The 17,203-nt window shown below is 43.3% G+C and overlaps 3 protein-coding genes across 5 annotated transcripts in view; 2 read left to right on the top strand and 1 right to left on the bottom strand.

The window, feature by feature from the left end:
* Positions 1-72: 72 nt before the first annotated feature.
* On the bottom strand, positions 73-947 carry LOC105433476 (transmembrane protein 14C). Its single transcript, XM_011648819.3, has 3 exons — positions 755-947; positions 445-634; positions 73-361 (listed from the first exon to the last, which is right to left on the bottom strand). The coding sequence occupies exons 1-3, from the start codon at positions 828-830 to the stop codon at positions 301-303; spliced, it is 327 nt and encodes a 108-aa protein (XP_011647121.1). The 5' UTR covers positions 831-947; the 3' UTR covers positions 73-300.
* Positions 948-1,818: 871 nt separating this feature from the next.
* On the top strand, positions 1,819-3,774 carry Gclm (Glutamate-cysteine ligase modifier subunit). The gene is made up of 6 exons (XM_011648818.3): positions 1,819-2,163; positions 2,328-2,390; positions 2,468-2,585; positions 2,662-2,861; positions 2,934-3,048; positions 3,122-3,774. Exons 1-6 carry the CDS (start codon positions 2,074-2,076, stop codon positions 3,268-3,270), a joined length of 735 nt encoding a protein of 244 aa, XP_011647120.2. The 5' UTR covers positions 1,819-2,073; the 3' UTR covers positions 3,271-3,774.
* Positions 3,775-5,006: 1,232 nt separating this feature from the next.
* Positions 5,007-17,203, top strand: part of LOC105433474 (uncharacterized) — a 44,186-nt gene continuing 31,989 nt past the window's right edge. Inside the window, exons 1-4 of one of the 3 annotated variants that reach the window (XM_089070525.1) lie at positions 5,007-7,754; positions 7,897-8,189; positions 8,292-8,407; positions 15,087-15,274. The gene's annotated coding sequence lies outside the window, so the exon portion shown is untranslated. The remainder of the gene's footprint in view (positions 7,755-7,896; positions 8,190-8,291; positions 8,408-15,086; positions 15,275-17,203) is intronic. The other 2 variants (XM_089070523.1, XM_089070524.1) reach the window with 2 other exon arrangements.

Raw genomic sequence — 17,203 nt, forward strand, 5'->3', positions numbered from 1 at the left:
TATATATATATAATATATATAATGTATATATGTAAATATATACTATATAACGCACATATATATTTCTACATATTTATGTTCTTACATAAATGCTTTATTGAAAAAATAATTGAATAAACATTCATGCATTCAACTATTATTTGATTAGTATAATGAAATTGAAATCTGTTAGAAAAGAAGATTTAGAAATGATGTATTTTTTCAAATATAAATTCTTGTAAATCCTTTCTGACGCTGTTCCCTTTGCACCAAAGAAAAATTAAATTAAATGCGATATCTCTAATACTCGACAACTAACAGTCACTGTGTCTTCATCGCCGGTGAGAAATATCTCGTAACTGTCCTTATGATCATAGCAGCACTGAAAATTGTTTTAACATTAGTACTTTCACGTGGACTTTGCAACGCATGGATTTCAACAGACGAATGACACACGTGAGATACCTTATTACAGCAATTATTCCAGCTGGCATTATTTTGCCGCTGTTGTAAAATCGATATCCCATCAGACCGCCGAGAGCCGTGCTGGTTCCTAAAAAGACTGCGACGTTAGTCGGATCCTGGGAAGTCTGATAAGCGCCATAGCCCAGAATTGATCCGAAGAGAAGACCCGCGGCCAGTGAAGGGATAGAATCTTGAAAATGCGATAAAAACTTTTTACTCAAAATGGAACTTGTAGTATTTTGTACTCAAGGAACGTGTAGAAAAATATCGAATCTAGTCGACGAGAATCAAACTTAATTATTAAACTCACTCGATTTCACGTAACCTAACACTCCGCCACCAGCCACCACAGCGGCGTACGCGAACGCCGGGATGTCAAGCGGCATTTTTACAAATATCGCTTCAACTCGTCTTCGTCAGTCGAGTGTTTATATCATCTCTGATAAGTGTGATAATCTTCCGTATCACGCTGCTGGAATTATGCAAAAATTACACGGAATGGCAAACTCCTGAAAGAAGTTTTTCCCTATTCTTGTACCTTGGCTCTCGGTAATTTAATTTAACGAGATTCAAATTGCAATAAATAATATCCTTATGAATATATATATTATGCTATACGGATCGACATAATTTATTATGTACATACATACAGCAAGTCATTCGCTGATAAGATATGATTTTTCGCAATGACGTCAGTGCTACCATCCGTCATTCATTGGCCAATCGCCATTGATCAATTTTGATATTCATGTTAAGTAAGTCAAACTCTGAATGCGTAAATTACATATGCATATAATAACAATTAAATTAAAGATTTGTTTGAAACGAATTGCACAATGTTTAAGTATGAATATTACTTACACGATAATGCAAATTATTTTAAAGATTGAGGAAATTATTCGTCGCATACAATTTAATAAAAATATTATGAAATTTGATTATTTTAATCTCTATTTGATATGATTTTTATTTTTGGCTGTTATTCATCTCCTAATCAAAATTTGATACAGAATGTTATATTATTTTATCAGATTTGCATACTTTAAATTCGAATTTGTGATTTGCATATTGTTAAACTACATTTTAAATAATAATAAAGTCAGAAACATTTGCATATCATCTAACGTTTATTTTACTATTAGCATATAGAAAATTATTTTTGAGTTTTAAATATAAATCGCGCTTCCATTTTGTGAATCGTAATTTTTTTATAAAGAAATGCAGTAGCAATTTTTAAAAAATATATCCGCAAAGAAATGATAATTTGACAAAATAAATCATTCGCGGAATCAAATGCCGATCCATGACAATATTTGTAGAAAATTTGCATCCCTCGTTTGTTCTTTATTGTAAATAGACATTTTCCTAGACGGAAATTGTTCGAGGGAAATCCGGAAGATTGGAAAACAGATGTAATCCGAGAGGCTGGAAATCGAGAGGGAGTCACGCGACTCGCGTGACGACGAGATATTCGAATCTTCGCGAACTCGTGGAAAACCGTTATAGTTTTTTTTCGCGGACGAATTGAAGAGTCACGATCGATGACATCACTTTGACACCGATATAAATGCACGCGGTACTCTTCGACAGGACGAACTTGCTGTGAGAATCCCGTGTCGGTCGTTCGATATGCTCTCTCACGGTTTACTCATCAATACCGGGAACATACTGTCCCTGAGCGAGGCGAAGCAAAAAGCAAGTCAGAATTCAACAGATGAGGTCAGTTGACAAATATTGCGTAACATATTGCGTTTTTTTTATAGCGCTTCGTATGCGACGATACTATTATCGCGCAACAGTAATCGATTTATTGTTTTTGTGGACGAGGTTATGATACATATCGAAACTTGTCTGATTCATTTCCATTCGTTGATCCATTTTAGTTGATCGAAACGCTGAAGATCATCCTGAACGATGACCAAAGCAAGAGAGATGATACGACAGTTGTATGTATATGGTTTTCAGCAATTTAATAACAACTGAGAATTATTTCTTTGAACAGCTGATTGTTTTGCTCAATTAGATCAATGGAAAAAAGGACACGAGTTTACAGGATGTGGATAGAAAAGACTTGAAGATCACTGTGAAGGTATTTATCTCATCACCTGATGTTGGTTCATTAAAGGAGGCATTGGATCAAGGTATTGGATCAACCATTGGAATTTATTTTTATATATTTTTATATATTTTTATCATAATATATTTTGTATCCTGTAGCATTTGAAGCACTGCATACAGATACCATAGAAACTTTAGTGATAGCTTATAAAAGCACTGAGAATCCGGAAGATATGTTGTCATCTTTGAAAAAGATATGGTCTGTGATAGAAGAATATGTAAAGATTGATAAATTATCCAGTGTTGGATTGAGCGATATTAACACAAATACGTTCATTGAATTATTTCAGTGGGCCAATGTAAGAAAAAGATATACAAAAAAGATATATAATGTTTGTCAATTTATTCTTATCTACATCATAATATTACAGGTGAAGCCAAATATCGTACAAATCAACTTAGCTACATGTTGTGTGGTACCACCAGCCTTGCAGGAATTTACCAAGGAAAACGATATTCAGTTGCTAACGCACAGTGACCCTTGTCGTAAGTATTTCTCGTTTAAAACAATTAGCTATTGAGTAAAATATTATATTTTTCGATATTTTTTTTTTTTTAGAAATTCTTCCTCAAGAAGTGTTGGAAAATATATTTGGTACCACTGCCTATTTACATTGGCTTATAAGATATCAAATTCACTTCAAATGCCGTGGAATTTTAGCATCGAAAGGATACTTGTTGTGCATTAATAAATCACGTATATGTTAAACTTTAACGTTACTAATCTACTACATTTATTTCTATTTCTTGCTGGGTTCAAGGATTTAACATTTTATATAATAGTTTCATATTTTGTATTAACACACACGATGTGATATTTCGAACAAAAAACTACGCTGTTAACTTTTGTGATCATTAGCATTTTATGAACATTGTATATATTATTAATATCATTATCATCATTATCATCATCATCATCATCATCATCATCATCATCATCATCATCATCATCATCATCATCATCATTATCATCATCATTATAATCATTATACACGAGCTTCGTAGAACTGTGTTGCGCCTTATTCTTATCTCTTATTGATTAGATCTTGCAAATTTTGTATTAATTTTATATAAATTTTTCACACGACATATGTAGATTTGTGCATTTTTTTTCTTAACGAGTATTCTATCAAGTATTCTTTGTTGCTTCATGACTTTTCATTGTGAATCATTTAGGAAATAAATCGTAGCAATTTTACGAAGAATGAAAAATGACTATTGAATATATTTTTAAAAAATCCAACATTTTATTTAAAATTTCTTCGAATCAAGAAAATTTTTTTTAGTATATGTCATACCTTTGCCTTATTTGATATTTATTTCTTTCCGCGTGCGGATTGTGCGATAGTTTTATCGTTCTCGAGCGGCTCGCAGCACCCTTGCTAGCGGTAGCCGATCGGGAGTCTGGCGAATAGTGGTGACACTGGAGATCCTTCCTTTTGTGTATATATATATATATATATGTGTGTGTGTGTGTGTGTGTGTGTGTGTGTGTGTGTGTGTGTGTGTGTGTGTGTGTGTATGTATTTGTGTCTCCAACGCTGTATCGTTGTCGTTGCCGTCGTCGGTCGGCCCTGATACATGCGCTTCGTTTTTTCCCTTTGCCACCATCGCCTTGTGTGCTGTTCCCTTCTCAGATCTTTCCCTTACCTACTCGCGTTCTGCTGTTTCGCTCTTCTCGTCTCGTTCCCCATCCCCAGGAGCCTTTTGCGTTACGCCGCCACCGCACACACACACACACACGCGCGCGCGCGCGCACACACACACACACACCGTGAGGCCGACAACGAAGCGAAGGGACAGGACCTACGGAGGACCGCAAGGATAGCGTAAACGCCTTCTTCACTCTTTTACTTCTTCTCTTTCTCTCTGACCAATGGCAGATTCAGCAAATGCGAAAAGAAGCGAGCCTTTAGAATCTCCAAGTGTCGGTCCACAATAGGTGATTTAAGCTTTAAGAAGTAAGAAATTGACCAATTATAATCGAATATGAAAAGAATATTCGACTATGATTAGTCAATTTCTTACGGCTTAAAGATTAAATACCTATTGTGGACCGAGACTAAGAGATCGTTTAGCGATAAAATTGACGTTAACGTCGAAATAAATATTTGTGTGTGTATAACGTTTAATAAATAATTCTTCCTACTTTTTACAAGAAAGGAATAAGGAGGAATAGGTCATTATCGTGAAATAATCAACGAGGTTGCGCGCATAAAACGCGTGATTAAACTTGAGGTCGCGGAAGGTGTCGAAGGGAGCATCTAACGAGATATCCGCTGCCTTTTCCGCTCTCTCTTTCATCTTTGTCGCCTTCCATTCTCTTCGTCTCTTCGTTCCGTTCCGCACACTCAACGGCAGCTTCTTCCTTCCTTCTTTCCTTCCTTCCATCCCTTTTTCTTTCTTTTTCGGATACGCATATACTCGCTTTCCCTTTTTCTCTCTCTTCTTCTCATTCTCACAACCGCTGCGTCCGAGGAACGGAGTACGTGAAACCCGCGATACTATGTTATGCCTGCGGATTGCGCGGATCTGACATACTTTGTATGTTAATGCCACATAATGTCGGTTTTGTTCTTCTTTTCAGCGTTTATTTGCTCGGCTTTCCTCCGGACCCCCGATCGCTTTTGTCGCGAACAGTGTGCGTATCCCTTCGATATCGTCCGATCCGGGCGGAGAGGGGGGAGGGGGGAGGAACGTTTAAGAGTGACGATCGGAAGTCGCGTCTTTCGAAACTGGAATCACGTCGAAAGAACTATGTCATTTTGATGAAAAAATTGCACCTCGAAAGAAAAGAAGAGGATCTTAAAAAAACATCGATAAAGGGAGAATGAGAAACGGAAGGGAAAGGAAGTAGAACCTTGCCGTTTTTTTTTAATCCTTCCAAAAGAAACTTGAAGAAACGTGTTTCATTGTTGTTAATACGCCAGAAGTATGGTAGACAGATTCAACGGAAGAGAAAACAAGTTATCAGTAAAACCCTGAAGCTACGTATCGATAGTAAATTGACGTGGACAAGGCCTCGCGGCGCAAGAGATAAACAACTGGTAATTAATGAAGCTGTTGAAGTGTTTCGTAGGATATGATTAACGAGACGACGTGACGTAACATGAGTTACGTGGGCACCGCGGAACGGCGGAAAGGAGAGAGAGAAAGGGATCGGACGAGAGGATCGGCGGCAGCAGCAGCAGCAGCAGCAGCAGCAGCAGCAACAGCAACATCAACAGCAACAGCAACTCGGTAGTAACCGAGTAAACGCAAAAGCACCCTCGCTCGGTCCCGCGCGATGCAAAGACGGGATATAAATAAGCGGCTGTCGTTTACGGAAGCAGAAAACGGGCAAAAGGACAGAAATAAAGAAGAAGTCGAGGAAGAAAGGGAGCCAGCAACGGAGAAAGGAATAAATAAGTCGGAGGGCGAACGCGGCAGATAGGAGATGGAAAGAGAAGGAACATCGGCAGCGGGCCCGGCCCTCGAGTCTCTTGTCGCTTTGCTCTCGACCAGCGATCCCCGATCTCCTACTTTTGCGGTATACGATCGTTCTTTCGCATTGGAAAGCTTTTATTTCCGCCGTGTGCAAGGGCTGGCAGGTGTGCCCATGCCCGTCTCGTTATCCGGGGAGCCTTCCTTCGGATTACAAGATAGATTTTAGAGGCGCGCCGATTGAGAACGAGAGGGACGCGCCAGGGCGCGCGGATAACAATGATCTAATCGATTAATCGGATGAATTGATCTCGATACCGCAAATTAAAAATTTATACAACTTTTTCACGAGATAGAAAACGTCGTTATGTCAAGTTAATTTCAAGGTCGATTAATTTTCTCCAACCTAATTGGAACGTTTAAACGGTGAACGATCTTTCCGAGCCGAAAGAAAAATCCGTTTCCAATCCGTCCGTGTCGTAGAATTCAAAAACGAAGAAACGGTGAAACTGCTAAGTATAAGACATCTCATGTGCGCTATACGATATGCGGTGGCTGCGAAGAGAACCGTGCGGAACAGAACAGAACGGAATGGATTCGAAAGAGAGAAGCGGAACACACAGCAGCGGAGAAGCGCGAGCTGACTGTGCGGCAGGGGCGCAGCATGTTTATTGGCGCATCTCTCAGTCTTAAATCTTTATGTTGTCTCCGCGCGACGGGGTCCGCTCTGGCCCCATCCCCCCTGGGCCCATCGGCAAGTCTCACCGTGTTGGAGAAAGAGGGAGAATCTTCGAGAAGAGCACCGGCTTCGGCGAGGGAGAACGAAACTCGGCGCGGCGCGGCGCGGCGCGGTTGAAAGAGCGAGAAGGAGAGGCGCTCGCCAGAGCACCCAGGGAGAGATATATCTTCCCAGGGAGAGTTGCGGTCGCGAAATCGACTCAAGAGAGTCGGACAAACCGACGACCGTAGGCGCGCATCCACCGCATTACGCACACAGGAGCCGTGATTTTAACGTGCCTGTAGAAACGGCCGCGTGTCGCTTGGCCGCGTCCGAGCCGAAGGAGGGATCGGGCTTTCGCCCTCCCGTCAATGCTAAGAGCGCATATAAAGATAGACAAGGAATTATTAATGGTTGGTCGTCGCGTGGGAAGAGCGACGAGAGGAGATAAACGATGTCAAGTCACTCCGGTAGCGCGTCTCGCTCGATTACGTCATCGAGAGGTGAGTAGACGCGATCACGTTTCGTCGTCGATCATCGTCCTTTTCTTGCATTTGGAATACCAATGCTCTTCGGATGTATTTAGAGAATTTTCAACATTACATTTTTTTATGATTTTCGCGCTCTACTTGAGAAAGGGAGAAAAAGACTTAGGCCAAGATTATTATGATCGTATTCGCGATGTTAATATAAAGTTGGTTGATCTCTCGAGGAATAACACACGAACTAGCCGTGCGACACGCGATCGAGATATCGTTGCGCCCTTCGATCATGCGGTACATTCGTCCGTCCGTCCGTCTCTCCGTCCGTTCATTCGTCCGTCAGTCAGTCAAGTCGGCCAGTCGAATGGACGCGCTCGCGCTTTGCACTCGTCTCGAAAATGGGATTGTTACGCGACATTGGGATGTTTGAAAGCAACGACGTCACGTCGTGTGGTATCCCCGTCATCATCCATTATGAACGTAAACATCGGTCGCGACGTAATATCAGCGGCAGGAGAAATGCGTAACGACGTCAGTCGGCGATGTCATCAGCGACATCGGTGATGCCGGTGAGTCCTGCGCTTATCTGATCGCGTCGCATTTAAATTAATTAAAAGACGATTGGCTGACAGCCAATAGCTATACATAAAGAATGTAAATTAACATGATCATGATGAGAAAGTTTTTTGATATTTGCTGTTGCGTCTTTAGATTGCCGTATGGTCGCGCGCTTGATTCATAATGGCGCTCCGAAAATGTTGGCGGTTATGAATTTAATATGGTTAATTTGCGAGAGGTGGCGCCACCGAAACGTGCGTAGGCGCTCGAAACAGTTGTGTGATTTGAGAAATTGAGTTTAGAATGGCGATACGGCGAGTGATAAAAAATATGCACAGTTTGAACGACGATTTGTGCGTAATTTATATTGCGTGTTTAGCTTCGAATGTATCATCGAACGTATCCGATCTAAAAAAGACTGACAGGCAACATGTTGCTGTCAAATGGTACTTGAAAAACTAAACTATTGTAATATCTCTTAAAAATCTTGAATCTTAATAATCTGTATCCATCATATTCATTTATTTCTAACTCGTTTTACTTTTCAGATATGCTAATGTTGCCGGAGAGAGAGAGTCGGATAATTTTCACGCCTCAGATCCGCGAAACGATCAGCAACGATCGGGAACGATGCAACGACTGTGTATCGGGGATATCATGAGACGTAATTACCAATACATCATGTTGAAATAAACATACCACTGAGAGATAGTTTTTCGTAAGAATTCCCGGTGTATTCCCGGGGACGATTCCGCTCGCGCGATGGTGCGGGACGGGATCGGTCCCTGACGATTCCTAAGTGAAATATCATTGGCAATCATTCACGCGAGATCCTTATCGCGCGGCTAACGTGATCTCTGACCCCGCCGAACTCGGGAGCAGTTTTATATGCGGGCCCCCGCGGCGCGTGAATAAGCCGCGGCGTGGGTGCCCCGGCCGTTGCACGTGGAGGAGTGTCGTCCGTTCGGATCCTGCGGCAGGAATGTAAAACGCGGCATCTCTTGTTTCTCTCTCTCTCTCTCTCTCTCTCTCTCTTTCTTTCTCTCTTTCTCTCGCTTGCATTGGCGCGGCCCGAGGATCCGCGTTCGGGATCACGGAGAAGAGTATTCGCGACGTCTCGCACGCAGAGACGTAGGGGACGATAAATAAGAACTTCGGCATTTCGCGCGTTTTCTACCCGCCTGCGAACGATAGCGAGACACGACTTCCGATATTCGAAGATTTATCTTATCTGCACGTTGGCGCATCGTCGATGCATCGCGGAATGCGCGCCGCGCGATCGTTGGATAAGGAAAAAAAATAGGACTGGAAATATGCGTTCGAGTTACGATAATGTCAAGTGTATCGGAAAACCTCTCGTGTTCCCGGGCACGTTGCGCTCGTTTTACGAGAGATCAAGTTCGGCGCGAGGAGGATGCGGAGGAAAATCTCGATTGTTTCTAATTCCGATGTTTACGCGCTTTAAGCCGTCTGTCGTTCATGAATAGAAGTCGAATCATGGCAAGACGCGCACCTCGGTTTCGAAAGATGATAATTAGGCTTTTACGGTACACGGCCAATTCCAATCTACATTGTATGTACGAGGTGAATTCTCTCGCCGTAAGGAAATCGCGCAATACTTTTAGGCCCCCCCGGTACACACGTTGCGAAAAAGTGAAATGTGTTGTACCATTGCGTTTCCATTGTTGTGTCACGGGGAGGCGTAAAACGGGGCAAGGTTGCATTCGCGATTGTTCGGAAAAAGTCCCACATGTAAGTTCAAGTCGATTCCGAATCCTTCGTTAGAATTGCGTTCTCCTGTGTATTTTTTATATTTGCACACCAGTATCGATCAATCTTTGTCAATTAATTTTTAAGAAAGAAACTCTACAATTTTACAATAATTAAATTAGACAAGTGTAAAAATATATTTAAAAAAGTGATGTAACGTACAATGAGGCCCATCATTAGCTCAAAATGTTCTGTATAGCATTAAATTGGTAATGACAAGTTGCACCAAGTTTGGGACGATTACAAAACGCTCCAAAATATGCAATAATATCTTAGCGTAAATGAAGACGTTGCGGTAGTGAACGAGCGGGTGATGACGAGAGAACGAGGAAGAGAAAGACAGAAGCGACAGCGCTTATTTTCTCATTGTTGAAAATCTCAGGGATCCCTGACCTCCGGTGGCTGCTCGCTTTAATTACATTTGTCATTTTGTCGGCCGGTGTCTCATTATAAAGAAAGTTCGAGGCATAATTCAGCACTTGTTGCGAACTTAGGTGGCCTCTTTCTAATAACGGCACCAACCAGACGACCACAGCAGCAACCAAGCAACCCAAGCAACCAACCAACCAACCAACCGACCGACCAAGCCAGTCATGAGCCCCCTTTTACCTTACGTATAGCCCTCCGCGTGCCTCTCTTCGCATCGCCGCTCTAGATCTTCGGATAAGAGCGAACACCATTTTAGCGGTTCCTTACACATCAGACATCCGTTCCCTTCCTATATATATATATATATATATATATATATATACATACATGTCGATTCTTTACTAGCAAAATTTTCATAGATGACATTGAATATTTAGCAATATTTCTATATATATATATATATATATATATATATACGGCAGCACTCAGGAGAGCCTGGCTGCATTTTTTTTCTGCGCGAATGTGTCAAGCGACTCGCGGGAGGGAAGGATACGAAGGAAGGGGATGATGAACGGGGGGCGAGAAAGGAGGGGGGATTAGGAGACGTAGTAGAAAACTCGAAAAGGAAGCTCGAATTAAAAAAAGTAAGGGTTTATATCTTTTCTAATCTCACGCGTGGGTGCCAAGAGTATGCGTGAGAGCAGTGGAAGCGGAAAACGGGACCGTTTTGCACGCGCGATAAAGATTTCGTTGTTTCCCGATTGTCGCAATAAGTGCATTACGCATTTGTTTGTCATTCCGCTGGACCAGTAAACGCGCGCTATCGTTTTTAATTAATCTCATCTTATCACGGCTTGTATCTCGGTGACTTGTAGAAATATTGCTAAATATTCAATGTCGTCAATGAAAATTTTGCTAGTAAAGAATCGATATGTAGATTATCGATAACATTTAATTAATATATCAATTTCCGTTTAAACCGATTGTTACAAGCATGTGAAAATTAATTAGTTGTTATTTCTGAAATGAAATGTCGCTCCGAGTTTTTCTCGGAATTTCAGAAGCGGATGTTGCTTATCTGTGAGGCCTTACGCTGTTATCCCGTAACGTTACTTTGTCCGCGAGATGCCTAATCGCGCATGCTTCATATTCAGGTTAATTTCGCATTTAATTGCAGATTTATCTGTTTACGAGACCTATCCGTTGTACAGTTAGAGAGCGATAATCAATCTCACCGCGAACGGTGAGAAGATCCACTTCAGGAGTGAGATCCGTCATTTCATAAAATTACCTGCGCCGCAAAGTGGTGAAATCATATTTATAATTATGGCAGTGTAAGAAATAACTGACGCGCCATAAAGCTGGCAATTATAATTATAGCGCAGGAAATTGTGTGTGCATTTATTATGAGCATATACTCAAATATGATAAGTAAATAATAATTATACCACGTTCGGATCGAGATTTTTCTTGAAAAATATCACACGGTACGGAATGAAATGCAACATACGCGCAATAAAGGATCTCATATCGGAGCAAACATCGATTTTTTTGTGTCCAGTCGCGACATTCCGTCATGGCGCGGCGGCGGCGGCTTTTCACCGTGGCGTTTTCCCGGTGACTCGCGTGCATGTAACTCGATTGCGATTTGCGTATGAATCCCGTCGGCTCGACATTCGATCGCACATAAAATCTAGCTTTGCATGCTGATAAGGGGCCCCGCGCGCACCTGTGTGTGCGTCACACCGGGGCCGTCCGTGCGTATACGCACGCATAAAGAGGCCCCGCCGCGCTATATTACACCTCTCTTCCTCTCTCTCTCTCTCTCTCTCTCTCTCTCTCTCTCTCTCTCTTTTTCTCCCTCTTTTTCTCTCCCTCCCCTCGTTTCCGACCTCTCCCCCGTCTCCCTCTCACGCTCTTTTTTTCCTCTCCCTTCTTCTTTCTCTCGTCTAAGCGTGTACGCGCGCACGCAGATCCCGCGTGTCGATGTGGGTACGGTTATTAGCCCAGAAAGCAAGGCCCCTGCTTCCGGTGTAGGCACTTCAGTTCGAGAGTTTCTTAACCCCTTCTTACACGACTCTTGCTCGGCTTGGCCTGGCCTAAGACTCTGCCCCGGCTTGGCCTGTTGTCGGTTGCGGGTGGTAGGTACGTAGGTAGGTACCGTAGAACTACGGCGACTAGATTATACAGGGTGTTCCGCGACGTACGCGACAAGTCTCACTCGCGGATTCTTTATGCGATTCGATACTTTCTCTTAACAAAAATTCATCCAATGATTTTCGAGCTGTAATTGATCAAAAATGAATATTCCCTTTCGCGAGTCAAAAAGACGTCAAATAGATTGAATGGATGTTATTTAAATGTGTGTTATTTTCATAGAAAATATATGAAATGTTGGAAAATTACGATCCTGCAATAACCATGTGGCGTTCGATCGAATCTTCGCAAAAAAGGTATCGATATTAAGATTTGTAGAAATGAAGTCTTTGAGATATGATGCACGTAAACACCCTGTATAGATATACCGGCGGGCACACGCTGGGGTAGATTATCAATGGCGAACTCGTCATTTTTCCCGCGACGAGTTGGACCCGACTTGTCTCCCACCAGGAGATGCTCGTAGATTTCGAGAGACATCGAACTATGCGCACGATTCCGTGCATATGATCGCAGCTATTATTACAGTAGCCAACGTTACATTAATTTATAAAACCTCGAGGCTTTACAAAGTCTAAATTTTTTATTCTAAATTAAATTTAAATACTAATCGAGTAATTCGATGACACGAGGGAAAAAAAAAAGAAAAGAAGGATTGAACGAGAATACATTTCTGAATAGAACGGTTTTTGCGGTATCTCCGAGGACGAGACAGATTCGCGAGCAGCCGAGAGGCGTTCGCCGTCTTTCGAAAGTGATGACCCCGCGAGCAGTAAAGGTGCGTGCATGCTGCTTCCTCCTCGGAAAGCATTTTATACGTATGGAACAACACTAATGCGATGGAGATTAGCTTACCTGGGTTCCCATGAACTATTTTTGAGCTTAATCGTTGCGCTGATCTGCTGTTATACGCCGTACATACACGCGGCTGCGCGTTGTAACAGATAATTACTTCTCGCAGCAAAGGATAGACGTTCCAGGATCGCTAATGAGGCCCCCTGGAATATTATCGATGCGTACGGTAGCGTGCTCGTAACCGTCGTTCTTCTCCCTGGCCGATGGATTTTCCGTTCTTTTCACAATGCCGTCGTCAGGAAACGTCCGCGTTTCTCAGGATAGAGGTAAAACGCGAACGTCCGTTTTCATTCGTGATATCTCTCGCAAGGGAGAAATTTTATTGCTAATTTAGGATTATTCGGGATATACTATGGCTTGAATATTCATGATCCCTCCAAGTTCCTCCCCGTTCGCTTCCGTCGAATCGTTCGTCACTCGTGAACGCGTATCGTCTGGGTCACAGGTGAGAGATTAAAGAGTTGCTCTCGAGTGCCCTCTCCCTCTTTCTCCGTTTCTCTCTTCAGTTGAGAGCTCACGTGGAAACGGGCTCGTACTTGCACGCAACCGTAATGGTCGTCATCGATTAAGGTGCGTTGATATAACTCGCGACTCTTGATTAATGTCGGATCGAGTGGCTCGAGTTACACGAAGGTCTCACAAATACGATGTAAAAGGAAACTTAATGCGCTCAAATCGAATTAAACACAGAATTAATAAAATACATTCATATACACATGACCTATACACGTTCGTGGTATAGGTACATTTTTTTTTTATCGTGTGGTTCAAATAATGGTCTTGCTAAAATCGGACGGCAAAAAACTGTTGCAACGTCGGAAGTGGCAATGCTCGGCGAGCGTACGGTTCTCAAAGGGTTAATTGGGCATAGTAACTCTTCAGGTGACCAAGCTCCATGGGAGTGTGACGGAAAGAACCCGGTTTCGTGCGCGGAATTAAGTACAGTACCCACGTCTGTATTTATAACGCCTTATAAACGAACGTCTTCTCATTCACCTTGCGACAGCAAAGTACGGAATGGCCTTGCGCATTGATGTTCATTACATCTTGCCAACAAAAAAATATCATCGCGTAGTATGCGCATCTGCGTCCTCTCCGCGCGTTGCACACGTTATCATAAATTTTAATCCTCATCAGTTTTCACGCTTCCATTATTAAAAATGAAAATGAGAGGAGTTTTATTAAATTTTCCGACAAATAATTCTATCCGGAATTATTTCAAAAGCGCGTGTTACGAGCCCTTTCATTTGCATCTCTCTACGCTGAAATTTTTCGATTTACGCGGAAATTTTTCGATGTAATATAACTACATTTAACGTTTAATTTTGTTGTAACGACTTATTTGTATAAGAATATACTGTACGTATGTCCTCGTATATATGATCGTTTAAAACCGATGGCACCGATTGTACTCGGAACTCGAGCCTTCATTATACGCCGTCTCCAATCACGTGTAACAAATTATTCCCGCGTCACTTCCTTTAGTGCGCCGACGAGATTTCCACGGGGTACGACCTGGAAGACTGTCTGGCAGCCATGCTCGATTCTATATCGAAATTTGAGACAGTAATGAAGCAATAATTATAATTAGGCTGATTCGTTTAAGCTCGTAGTCATAAATAAAAAAGAAGGTGAGAGCTCACTTTGTAGCTAATTTTTCAACTGGAATTTTGCTTGGCTTCGTTCAAAAATTATCGAATTTCGAAGTTAAATAAAATGTTTAATAATTAATATTTTTCCACGATGTATCTGGTGCAGAAAAATATTTTTCCCCAATTTTTCTCAGTCAATGGAATTATAAAAAGTTTAATAGATACTTGAAATGCGTATCCTATCAAATTTCCGATGTTACCGTATTATTATATTTCACGAAATGTCGCGCATCGCGCAGATATTCTCGCCGCGCAGTACGCAACGTCAGATCGGAATATAGTATAGAAAAAAAAAGAAGAAAAAAAAAAGGTATCATCCTTGCGTGTCGGAGCCGCGTAGCAGAGCCGCGGCTGAGGTCGAGGAGCAGCGCGGCGCGGCCGAGGTACACACGAGGCGGCGTGCATAAGTCAGCACTCAGGATATTTCGTCATTTCCTGCTTCTCACGCGATACAATCTAAATTAACTATGTTCGCTTGGCTAGGCCTCCTCCCTCGCACAGAGAGGCTCGCATCTCTCAAGAAAATTTCTTATTTCCTAGCGAGGAGGGCCGCCGCCGCCGCCGTCGCTGCCGCCGCCGCCGCCGCCGCCGCCGTCGCCGTCGCCGTCGCCGTCGTGCAAGGAACACGAGGGGACATCGAGCGGCGTCGAGAGGATGAAGACGAGGAGGATGAAGAATCGCGCCGTACCGCGGCTTTCACAACGTTCCCGTTTTGCGCCGCCAAGTGAGTAAGTTACCGCTCGCATTCCCCACGGCTCGGAAAATCGGTCTTTAATGTCCTCGCGACCGGAAGAGAGAATACGCATCGCCCTGTTGCATCGGGAAAACACGAAGAGAGTCGCGGGCCCCCATAGTTTTCCTACACAATCTCGAATTCCATAAGAGAGGGGAAGGTGTTGTAACGAGGCATGTAGATACATGCATGAAAATGATCTGTATATGACATAGAGTACGAGGAGAGATTCTTGCGATACCGCGGGAGATTTTAAAAACGCTTCGTCGTAACATGGAAGAAGGGAAAAAAAAGAGATCTGCGTAAGGAAAAGTCGAAGCACCGCGGCTTACGTTCGCACACACGGACCGGTTGCCAACTCGACTGTGACTTTGGTGAATTCCACGGGATTCTAATTTGTGCCTATCCTCAGGGAGAGGCCGTTTTACGGCTCGAACGAAGCAACCGCGAAGGAAGTAGGGCGTAAAGTGCCTTGAACTTTGAACCGCACGGCGGTTTTTTTTTTTTTTTTTTAAACGTCGCAAATGGGGAACTCCGCGGGAAACATTCGCGATAGTCTGTCGGCGCCGCATAATTTAATGTTCCTACCGTTAACAATATTAGTCGCGAAGAAGTGAAACTTGACAAAGCGATATTCTCGACTATTTCACTTCTACTTCTCATGTTGTCGCGACCCAGACTTTCTCATTGCAATTAATCACGCGAGATGTCATCGAGCCCCGCCTATATTTCACGGAAATTAGAATCATATTTTCTTCCGAGTTTTTCCAATTTCCCAAAAATTCATTAAGACAAAGTGATTTCGCCACCGGCAGTTTGAGCTAATTGCGCAATTCAAAATTATGACGATAACATCGAGATCTCTTACGGCGGGTCCACGTGGCTTCTTTGATTCGGTGAATGTCTGACCAGTGATGGTCTGCATCACTTGCCGGGTGGCTCTTTGATACTTCCGCTTCGCGTTCCCGGTATCAGGAATGGACTCCGTATAATATGCGTTACTCTACGGGAGAGACTCTGGGAATCGACGATTAAGAAGCAGCGACACGCGCGATGATCACGATCGGACGGGCATTTGCAATTTTGCAATTACGATCGCGCGATTAAATCGCATTTTTCCTTGGAATCCGAGACATGGGCGTGTTGGAGAAACATCAAAGAACGCGCGAGGCGAACGGGCGAAAAGAAAGGAGATGATATCGGCCACAAGTATGTTAAGTGCGGAAATGTTGTGGCGTGGCGAGGAACACACGCGGGTGGAGAAGGCGTAACTGACCACGGTACAAATGCACGCGTACGTAGAAAAACGGGGATTACCGGTGTTTTGCATAAAAACGAACGCACGACACGACGCTCCTTTTCCGTCCGAACGCGCAGCCCGTTTCCTCACGTTATTTAAGGCGACGACTAACAAACACGGACATTATCAGCGTCGCGTGTCATCGTGTTAACTATAACTCTCGCGAAAACGGACTTTGCCTCTGAACGCTTGATACAGTCTTATTGAACGAAGTTAATATCAGCTAACATCATTTAACGTCGTGACTCTCGTAGACTCGCGAAGCGAGTCTCAAATGGAGTCTGGCCGTATCGCGGTGTCGCATGTGCACACGCGTGCACACGCACGCACGTACGCACGCGGGCAGGCGTATGCGGCGCGATCGGCCGTGCCGGTGGCGTTTCTAACAAATTAACGGCCGATATCTCCGTCGTTTACCCTGCTCCTTTGCCTTCTGGCTCCACCTCCCGGCTCCGAGCGAGGGGCCGGCCCGTGAGAGCAGCAGCGGCGAGGCCAACATCCAGCGTGCGCGTGCTCGCGCGAGCGTCTGCGCCCGCGCGGGAGAGAGATCATTTTTGCCACGTATTTGCAAACTGAATAATAAATACCGCGGAATATATACGCGAAAGAGCAGCGCGTTCCGCC

This window comes from Pogonomyrmex barbatus, unplaced genomic scaffold (genome assembly GCF_055798465.1).
Source record: "Pogonomyrmex barbatus isolate J1 unplaced genomic scaffold, ASM5579846v1 scaffold10, whole genome shotgun sequence".
Lineage (NCBI taxonomy): Eukaryota > Metazoa > Arthropoda > Insecta > Hymenoptera > Formicidae > Pogonomyrmex > Pogonomyrmex barbatus.

Bases quoted from the DNA above. Each gene is read 5' to 3' on its own strand.
- Gclm (XM_011648818.3), top strand. From the start codon at position 2,074: ATGCTCTCTCACGGTTTACTCATCAATACCGGGAACATACTGTCCCTG. The intron at 2,164-2,327 runs GTCAGTTGACAA...GATCCATTTTAG, and splicing joins GTCAGAATTCAACAGATGAG to TTGATCGAAACGCTGAAGAT. The intron at 2,862-2,933 runs GTAAGAAAAAGA...ATAATATTACAG, and splicing joins AATTATTTCAGTGGGCCAAT to GTGAAGCCAAATATCGTACA.
- LOC105433476 (XM_011648819.3), bottom strand. From the start codon at position 830: ATGCCGCTTGACATCCCGGCGTTCGCGTACGCCGCTGTGGTGGCTGGT. The intron at 635-754 runs GTGAGTTTAATA...CGCATTTTCAAG, and splicing joins GTTAGGTTACGTGAAATCGA to ATTCTATCCCTTCACTGGCC. The intron at 362-444 runs GTATCTCACGTG...AACAATTTTCAG, and splicing joins GGAATAATTGCTGTAATAAG to TGCTGCTATGATCATAAGGA.